At 53.4% G+C, this 10,190-nt stretch overlaps 1 protein-coding gene across 1 annotated transcript; it reads left to right on the plus strand.

The window, feature by feature from the left end:
* Positions 1 to 1,679: 1,679 nt before the first annotated feature.
* RHOU (ras homolog family member U) lies at positions 1,680 to 9,312 on the plus strand. Its single transcript, XM_052806410.1, has 3 exons — positions 1,680 to 2,338; positions 3,127 to 3,185; positions 6,286 to 9,312. Exons 1-3 carry the CDS (start codon positions 1,999 to 2,001, stop codon positions 6,739 to 6,741), a joined length of 855 nt encoding a protein of 284 aa, XP_052662370.1. The 5' UTR covers positions 1,680 to 1,998; the 3' UTR covers positions 6,742 to 9,312.
* Positions 9,313 to 10,190: the final 878 nt, after the last annotated feature.

Here is a 10,190-nt window from a genome sequence, read left to right on the forward strand (position 1 = left end):
CGAATTAAGGCATTTCTGTTATTTTAGTACATGCCTGAGCGCAAGCAGGATCCCACTCCAATCCTTCTGGCTGTCGATCCTGGCAAAGCTCAGCTGCCTGCGTGATCTCCTCTTCTCAGGCTTCATCACAGCGGGGATCAATATATGAAAGCACCCAATGGGGAAACGCTTCTTGGTTGTAGCCGGGTGCCCTGTGACGTCTGTCTCTGACACTAACTCCGGTACTTGACAGCACTGTCTTTGTTCATTTAGGGGATGGTAATTCTGTAGGACTGGGGAGTCCCACAGGAGGGTCGGTGGCCCCTATGGGTCTTGAGCACGAGGGTCACGCTGAGCCCTTGTGCTCCGCTGGCTGCTGTGCTCCCTGCAGGGAGTGGGTGGGTGCTGCTGCCCCGGTGCAGGGCTCCAGGCAGCCGTTTCTTCCCTACCCCTCCAACTGCAGGCACAGGGCATCCAACCCAGGGTCTTCCCAGCTGCCTTCAGCCAGGGAGGACCTTGGCTCCGGCCCTGCTTTGGAGTGCCCAAAATGTTGTCTAAGTGCACAAGCACCACAACCCCACAGAGAGCCGCAGCGGCTGTTCCCATGGGAGAGGCCAGGGCATACAGGAAAGCGAGATCAGCTGTACCGAGTGCTTATTCTCACGAGGCACGAGCCTCGGCAGGGCCTTGGGTGGTCGGACCACACAGCCCCAGGGTTTAGAGAAGCAGGAAGATGACAGCCCCATAGGCCCGACATTTCCAGCTCCTCCAGCGAGCAAGGGACGGGCAGCTGGAGCACGCGCTGCGCTACGAAACCAGCTGCATCACGTGGGTTTCCATTTCAGTGAGGGAAATGGGGAAACAGCACTCCAGGTCGCACTGGGAACTCGATGATGCTGAAAACGGTAAACTGGAATCCCGGCTCTGCCATAGACGTATCAGCACTGATTTGGGTAAATCGTTTAAGATACCCGCACTTGCTGTCTGCAAAATGAGGACACTGACATCTGTATCCGGGATTCTCCAGGTGGCACCGTTCATGTTTGTACAGTGCTGTTAAGATCCCCAGAAGAAACGCGTTAATGATGTTCCCAATTTAGGGCAGGGCCAAACGTTGCAGCAGCCTTTCGTTTTCTGTGCTCAACCGCAAAACTTTCCACGGCCAACTTACTGCTAAAAACTTAGTGTGTCCCCCCTTCCCACGGCACATGGCCCAGTTTATCCCTCCCCAGGCCCGCAGGTGGGAGCTGCCCACTGCTTCCACGGCGAACGCCCGAGACCACCTGTCGCGACTATTGGCTTCGCTATCCCGAGGCGGGCGAGGGGCGCAGCCCCCCCCCAGCGCCCCGCAGCCAGTGGGGGGGGCGGCTCGCGTCGGGGGGAGCCTCTGGGCCCGCCGGCGAACCCCGCTCCCCACGGCTCCTCGGGCGGACCAGTCCCGGAGGCCCGGTTCCCTCAGGGCGGCGGCGGGCAGGGGCGAGAAGGGCGGAGCGCCCCCGCCGCGCCAGCCAATGGGGGCGGGCGGTTCGTCGCCCCGCTGTTGCGGGCGGGGCGAGCTGGCCAATGAGGGGCGCGCCCGCGCGGCGGCGGCGGCGGCAACGGCGGCGCGCCCCCTGCCCGCTCTGCCTGCGGCCGTCGGGGCGGGCGGGCGGCGCGGAGCGGAGCACTGTGGCGCCCCCTGCTGGGCCGTGCCGTGCCGTGCCGTGCGGCGCCGGCTCCTCCCCGCGCGGCGCTATGTCACGCGGAGGCGCGGGGCCGGCGGTCGGGACTCGGTAGCGCGGGGCGAGGCGAGCGCAGCGCAGCCGGGATCCCGCCGCCGCCGCCACCGCCGCCGCCGCCTGCGTCCGGGAAGAGCCAGCAGCGCCGGGGCTGGCTTCGCGGCGGTCGCGTCGCGCCTGCCGGCCCGCCGGGGCCCCGCACCGTCCACCCGCCGCCGCGCCCCGCCGCCCCCCGGCCGGCGGCCCCGGGCCGCGCGCCGCCCCCCTCCCCCGGCCGGCGGGGCTCTGCGTCGCCGCGCGGATGCCGCCGCAGCAGGAGGGCGAGGCGGGCTACATCAGCAAGCCGGTACCGGGCGGCTGCGAGGTGCCGCCGGTGCCCCCGCGTAGGGTGCGCAGCGGGCGGGCGGCGGCGGCTCTTGGGGCGGCGCTGGGCGGCCGCTGCCGGGCGGCGGGGACCGGGGCCGGGGCCGGGGCCTCGGCGGGGACCGGAGCCGGGACCGGAGCGGGGGCCGAGCCGCGGCGGAGCATCAAGTGCGTGCTGGTGGGGGACGGCGCCGTGGGGAAGACCAGCCTGGTGGTGAGCTACACCACCAACGGGTACCCCACCGAGTACATCCCCACCGCCTTCGACAACTTCTCCGGTAAGGGCCGGGGGGACCGGGGCGGCGGGAGGGGGTGCTGCCGCCGCGGGGAGCGGGGCGTCCCGCCTGTGCCTCTCCGCGGGGCCGTGGCGGGGCTGCGCGGGGGGCGGAGGGGGGGTGTCCAGCTTCGGTTATTTCGTTATTCGTTTCTCTGGGGGCAGGACCGGAGCTTGTTAGACTTCCCTCGCGGCCGGCAGCACCGGCTGATGTACCGTGTGAGGGAGCCAGGCTGGCAGCTGGTGTCGCGGCCGGCCGTGCGGGCAAAGCCGGGCTTTAACTGGGAACTCCCCGGTATAAAACTTCCAGCTCTCGGCCGGATAGGAAACGCCTCAAAGGAAAGCTTAAAGACTTGCCGTGTGTCACCATTGCGAAGGGCGGGGGGAGGTTCGGGGGTTTCTCCTTGGTTCAGCGGGGGGGCTTTTTGTGTCCCGTGCGTGTTGGAGATGTGCAAGAGGATGATAAACTAAACCCTTTGGAGCAGAAAAAGGACCCGGACCGCTTGGCTGGCTCTCCCCGCTGCCAGCCGAGGGTTATGCAGTCACTGCCTACCTCATCCCTTGCAGTGAAATGAGTCGGAAAGCCCTGAAGGGCTTGTGTGTGCCCAAGTGTTAGCGATAGACTCCCTTCCAGCTCTGTTAAGTTGTTAAATCTAACCTAATTGAAGACTATAAGAGCTGAGGGATGGTAAATCTTTCTTCCTTCCTTCCTTTTTTTTTTTCTTTAATGGAAAACGTGTAAAGTCGGACTCACCACACTTTTCCCCCCTCCCTCCTCCTTTCTCTCCAAAGCTGTCGTGTCTGTCGATGGCAAGCCGGTGAGACTTCAGCTCTGCGACACAGCTGGTCAGGTCAGTGAAGCCACTCATTTGATTTAAGTGACAGCGGGAGGGGAGAATTTGTTGCGCAAAGTAGTCCTGCTAATGACTTCATGGATTTGAAAGGATTCCCGGTGTTTGAACTTCTTATTAAACTGCTATCGTTTTCACTGTTGCTTAACCCACTGCTTTGCCCGGTGTCTGGTGAAGGGTGAGGGACGTACTGTGCCTTCGTATCGGGACTGGGCACCGGCTGCTGCTCTGCTGGCTCAAGCTGCTGCTCTGCTTAGCTTGACTGGAAAGGGTGAACATATTGGGGATTCAAGGGCCACCTGGTTTTCTCTTTGAGTGGTTGTCACTGTCTTTATTTTTGCTAAGTAACTGCGGGCTTAAGAATTATGGTGTTTGGGATGTACGCATGCAAAGCATCCCCAGCTGTACGTGTCTGGAGATAGAGAGTGTGGTTTTGAAGGGGCAGGAGCTTAAGGGAGAAAAAAGCCCTATAGGGAGCTGTCTGTGGACATTTCGTATTTGCCATTCCCGCCCCCTAAAAAAGTGCTGCCGCCCCAAAGCCGAGGCTTGCTGTAATCCAAGTCCTGAAGAGTTGAGGGTGGCCGATGCCTCTCAGCTCCTAGTTTGCCTGATACATAAAAAGAGCCCATTTCTTACTGCCTTATATTTTCTGCAAGTCCCTGGCTTATACCACCCTGAGCAGCATGCAGCACTGCTTGCCAGAGGTTGAGTCTGAATAGCCAAAAGTAGTGAAAAGTATTTTGCTACCTAGCTGGCGTTTGAAGGCAGTGGGACTTAGGTTCCTGTGCAGCTTTGTGGATCTGGGTCTACGCCTTGACCAAAACCACGCTGAAAAATCTCAGTGGCCTTAACATACAAACCTATTTAGATGAGTTGTAACTGGGCGCCCTACTTAGGAAAGGGCTTTGAAGGGCTGTGCAGTCCTAGACAGCAGTGTAGGACTCCCATGAGCCCTACAAACCAAAGCTAAAATCCTACAAGCAGCCTTCTGTGGGTAATGATACGAAGTAAAAGAGCAGAACCGTCCCCTGATTTTGTGTCCTGCTGAAGAGACAGGGTGGTACCGCGACAGTCTTGGCTGTGCGTGTTCATACGCAGAGCGTGGCAGGTGGAATTGCCATCGGGTGACAGCCTGTGGACAGGCAGCGCCTGCGGAAACGAAGCCGCAAGCTGCAGGAGGGACGGGCAGGCCCAGTCACCTCTTGCCTTTGCTACCGTTAATGATCAAGATGTTTGCTCTGGCTGCCCAAGAGTCACTGCCTTCAAAATGAAGCGGTTATCTAAACCAACAGAAGTCGTCCTGAATAAAAGATCCCTAGCTGGATACTTTGGTAAAACTGCTGCCGTGAGATGGCTGCTGAAATCTGCAGCTAAAAAAGCACTCCAGGGAGAGGGAAATTGTATTTCAGCATCACCAGCCCGAAGAGGTGTAGAGTCCCCACAGGTCACGTACCTACCACTGCAACTGCGGGAGTGTACTTGGGCTATAAAGGGCACTATTTCATCTCGGTAGAAACCCTTAAGATCGGGGTTTGGCTTTCAAAGCCATTGAATCGAGCCCTTTTGAGGTTTCTCACGTAGCGAGAAGAGGCAATTACATGGTAAGGTACCTTTCTGTAAACGGTCCTGTCGTTCAGAGCAGCATCTCTCAGTAAATGCGGGGTTTCTCTCTAGCCAAGCGGTGAGAGCCTGGTTTCCTCTGAGGCTTAATCTGAGAATCAAGAGAGCTAATGAAGCTTGCTTTCTTGACTCGTGTTTTATAAATCGCTGTCTCTCTCAGAGATACTGCTGGAAGAAATTCATTCGAGCAGAACAAGACTTCTGAGGCTTCCAGGGGGCTTTAAACTGCATATCCTGGGCCTCCAGAGGCTTTAAAGCAAAATTTCATGTCTCGAAAATTAACAAGGAACTTGCAATTCAGCAGTAAACTGCTGGTACCAGAGAGATGTTTTCAGCTGTGTGTGTTCTTTGCACTTTCAATTCAGAGCTTTTGAGAACAGGGTCCGTTTTAATTAAAATGTCACTGCTGCTGAGGCAAATCCTACCTGTTCAGGCTGCTAGTGTTACCCTGCTTTTATCCTGCTGTCAGCATAAAAGCAGCCTGCCTGGAGTTAACCCTTACTTCTTGCTGCATTCTTCGCTGAGGATCAGCTCGCCTTTGTTACCAGAAGGTGTTTGGCTTTCTTGTGGCTAGCTCCTGAAGCTGAAAAAGGGCCTTGCTTTGCTGGAGTTTGCACTAAAAGAAAAGAAAAAGGAAAAAAAAAAAAAGAAAGGTAGCGCTGGGAGGCCTGTTTGCAGTTTGTTTGATGTGGCATGGGTGGGAGGGAAAGGTAAAGCTCTTACTCTATGCCATTGGCATGTTAAGCCTGCACATTGTGAGTCATTATTGCTGCCATCAGATTTAAATCCCTGGGCACAATGGCAGGGAAATTATTCCCATATCCTGTAGGATGTTGTTAAGTAGTCACCAGTTTAAAAGCCTATTCCAGGAAAGGTCGCTTGCTGTCGCTTGTCTTGCTCTGCTCTTGCCCGTATCTGGAGGTCTGGAAGTAGGGGTGTCTGTTGGCAGAGCAGCTTTGAGGTACGCGGGTGCTCCTCATCGCAGCAGCTCACCGACTCACCCCTGTAAGAGCTGGACCCATAGAAAGTACCTTCGCCCTCCCATACTTTGATTTTTGGCTTCGTCGCTCGTGAGCCGTAACCTGCTTCCCACAGCATTGCTCCTTTGCTGAAATAGGGCAGAGGGCCTGTGTACAAAGAGCGAAAGAAATATTTAAGCACTTGAAACAAGCTGCAGTGTTAGAAAATCTCAGCTACGTGGGGAAGCCACCACCTTTGTCCTGTGTGCCCGACGGTGGCAGAGTGCCTGACGGCTAGCAGCCCTGCTGGGTGAGACCTCAGGCTGGGTCCGGGCGACTTCTGCTCCTAACTTTGGGTGGTCTGGGTGCTGATATCAGGGTGCCTCTCAAGAGGGCAGCGGCAGGTGATCCTTAGTCCACCCAAACATCAGCAGCAGGCTAGAGCCGGGAGCGTTTCGGGGTGTCCTCCGGGGCTGACGTGCTCTTGCTGTTGGGTGCTAACGCGATTTTGTTCCGTGCAGGATGAATTCGACAAGCTCAGGCCTCTGTGCTACACCAACACGGACATCTTCTTGCTGTGCTTCAGCGTGGTGAGTCCCTCATCCTTCCAGAACGTGAGTGAGAAGTGGGTTCCCGAAATCCGATGCCACTGCCCCAAGGCACCCATTATCCTGGTTGGGACGCAGTCGGACCTCCGGGAGGATGTCAAAGTTCTCATCGAGCTGGACAAGTGCAAAGAAAAGCCAGTCTCGGAGGAGGCTGCGAAGCTCTGTGCCGAGGAAATAAAAGCCGCGTCCTACATCGAGTGCTCTGCTTTGACTCAGAAAAACCTCAAGGAGGTCTTTGATGCGGCCATCGTGGCTGGTATTCAGTACTCGGATACCCAGCAGCAACCAAAGAAATCCAAGTGTAGGACTCCAGACAAGATGAAAAACCTCTCCAAATCCTGGTGGAAAAAATACTGCTGTTTTGTATAGGGGTTGCAAGGACCCGAGTGCTGCTCTGAGGAAATCGAATAGAGGCTATATTAGCTGAAATCTCATTCTGTGTCGTCCCAAGTGTATAGTGTAGATCTGTTTGTATGTGTATATGTTGCTACTGGATATCTCAGTTGCCCTTTTGAGGGTGGCAGAAGGATTCTTAGTTAAATAATTGCTATAAATCAGGTCTGGCATCCAGTTTCGTGACTAAAGCCTCTCATTAAGGAAGAAGAGCACCATGTGTCTGTGAGGGTAGAAGGATTTGTCCAAAGGATTTGACTGCTTGTGTTGTAAGGTGTATGCGATGGGGAAGAGCACACCAGAGGCCTTTGCTGCCTGGGCTTCGCAGGAGGAATGCGCGAGCCACGGTGGAAACGTAGAGCTCTGCATGTGGACGATCAAAGGGAAAAATAACACTGTGCCTCCTAACTGACATTTGTAGCTTTAAAACCCCCCTCCTGCTCTCTTCTCCGTGTCTTCCCAAGCCAACGCTCTTAGGGATCGCTTTAAAAAGTGTATGCGAGAGGTGTAATCTATACACAAATGCCACGGTTGGAAAGGTCATGAATATACCTTCAGCATGCGGTGAGGGAACCTGATCCCTTACGGAGCTGACATCTCGTTTGTCACCTCCTGACTTTGTGAAAGTCCTTTCTGTCCTCCTTCCCCTGCCCTTCCCAGGCAGCCGAGCGGAAGCCCGAGAACACGACCAAGCTTTAACTCGCTACCTCGAGCAGTGGCGATTTCCTCTGTATTTTTGCAGACATGACGACAGTTCATCTATTTCAGCTGAAAGGAATGTAAATGCTGTTGTGTTGGGGGTTTATTTTATTATCTTTTTTTTTTTAAAGAGATGTAACAAATATCCATGCAGCACCATGTAAACCACATCTGGTTTTAAGTCTACAGCCAAGAATTTCAGGATGCCCCCCCTTACCTTTTAAGGCTGCTAAACAAATAACAAATCAGGCAGATTAAGATCTATAACAAACCGGACTCTAGAAACTGAGGCTTCTGTGTCCTCTTCACGATGCTGTTTTCAACCAAATTAATGTTTCCCTTCTAAAGGCAACAGTCGCTTGTGGTTGAATCTTGTCCAAGCTCGTAGTCATGAAATTGGCTGAGGCCACCCCAGAAATTTAACTGATAATTTTTTTTCCCAGATCAGTACAACAGATTAACTGAAATGTGCCTAAAATGTAGCTGTGTGGTCAACGTAGTGCAGAGTTGAGTGTGACCTATTCTCTGACTGAATCTGGTTCCTACTAAACTAAGCCTAATTCCAGCCCTGGCGAGTTTGAAAGGCCTGAGGGATAACATGACTCTCTGCAAGAATCAGTATTTTAACTTATTCTGCAGAGGACATTTCATTTGTGCTGTCTGTCTGTCTGCCTTTTTATGGCCCTACCTACTTTTTTTTTTCCCTAGATATTTCAAGATCAGATTATATTCTTTTTTTTTTTTTTTTCCTCTGGCCATAGCCTTGAAGTGACCTTTTTCATAGTCTTAAACTAAACTGCAGTGACAGGAAGCCGGAACCTTTTTTTCATCAGAAATGAATCAATGCCTGATATAAAGAAGAACTGGGGAAGCCATCTGAGTTGATAAAGATGACCACAGTTTACCTCCTGGCCCATTAAAGAAAATGACACTATGTAAATGGATTCTGGGCTATATTGGCATAGGGTCCACAGGCAGTATTTTTTCCTCTACAGCGAAATGAGTGCAGAATGGGTAATGTTCCATTGCTGAAAACTTGAAAATGGGATGGAAATCTTTACCTAGGGCCTGATTCAATAAAAATGTGTTGGCTTCTGCACTGGAACAGCCTGGAAAAACAGTTTCCATAGCACAGAAGCTGGATGCATTTAACTTGGTTGCATCTGGTTGGTAATGGTTTAATGTTTACTGGTCATGAAGTTAGCATCTGAGCCTTTATATTTCTTACTCTAATGCTTTGACAGGATCTCAGATATGCAGTCATACCGTCATCTTGGAGAAAAACATAAAGCCAGATTTCTCTTCGGTGCTTTGCTCCTCTGAAAAACGGTCTCAGTCGATCAAAAATGTGGGTTTGGGGAGGAGACAGGCTTGAATCTGAGCAGCTTCCATTTGCAAAAATAACAATTTCTTCTGCAAGATCATACTGCTTTATATCATGCTGTACTGGAAGCAGTAGGTTATATTTTATAAGCAGCCTGTTTCATAGTCTGGAGTAGCATTACTTTTAAATGTAGCCAGCTGTGACTGTTTCTGAAAATGTGATGTATATACAGCTTGTTATAGCCCTTTACTAGGTGTGTGTAAACTGAGGTCTAATAACTTTATGAATACTGCTCTACACGGGGCTACACAGGGTCTAGGTTTTAGAAATATTACTTTGAAAATCAGCAGTATTTTATGAGCGCAAGTGAGGGGGAGATGTCTCTATGTAGTCTATAATCTGATGTGCCTTATTAAAAAAAACACCTCTCTTCTGTTTTCTAAGTGTAGGTTATATTCCGAAAGAAATATTTCATGTGAGAATGATATAAATGAGGTATTTGGAAATAAATTCTGACCTGTGTACGCGTCTGCCTCTGCTGCCCGCTCGGGGAGGCTGGAGGGCAGTCTCTGGCCGTGCACCGCGCCAATACCCGGCTGGCAGGGGGCGGCTCCCGGTGCCCCAGCAAAAAGCCTCTCGTTAAAAAATACAGACTTTTTCCCACGCTGCCCCGTCCCCAGGGAGCTGGGCTGGGTGGGAAGGGTGCGATGGCAGGCTTTCTGCCTCCCCGGCAGCACCGCAGCCTCTTGCTGTGGCCCTGCGAAGCGCGGGCGGGCTTGTTGTCCCTGGCTCCCAAAAATGGGGCGAGCAGCAGGAGGAGCACAGTCCGACCGGGGCGACACCGAGACCGGTGCCATGCATGCCTCGGGGGTGCCAGAGGGCATTTTTGGAAAAGCGGAGCCCATTGCCTCTAGGCACCAAGGGTCTTGTCACCCCCTCCCTGGGTCCTGTCCCTCATGCTAGGGCTGAGGCATGCGAGGCTTGAGGTTGTTCGTGGCCGTGGCACAGGGGCCTCTTCCACCCTTGGGTGCTGTGACGGCTGCCCTGGGGCTGTGTTAGCCGAGTGGGGAGCAGCATCCAGACCCCTGGGCATCCCCATGGAGCCAGTGGTCCCTGCTATGAAACTGCTCCAGAGAATCATTTAGGTTGGAAAAGACCTTTAAGATCATCGAGTCCAACAGTCAACCCAACACCACCATGCCCACTAAACCATGTCCTGAACTGCCTCGTCTACATGTTTTTTGAACACCTTCAGGGATGGTGACACCACCACTTCCCTGGGCAGCCTGTTCCAATGCCTGACAACCCTTTCAGTAAAGCAATTTTTTTCTAATATCCAATCTAAACGTCCCCTGGCGCAACTTGAGGCCATTTCCTCTCATCCTATTACTAGTTACTTGAT

This window comes from Harpia harpyja, chromosome 13 (assembly GCF_026419915.1).
Source record: "Harpia harpyja isolate bHarHar1 chromosome 13, bHarHar1 primary haplotype, whole genome shotgun sequence".
Classification (NCBI taxonomy): domain Eukaryota; kingdom Metazoa; phylum Chordata; class Aves; order Accipitriformes; family Accipitridae; genus Harpia; species Harpia harpyja.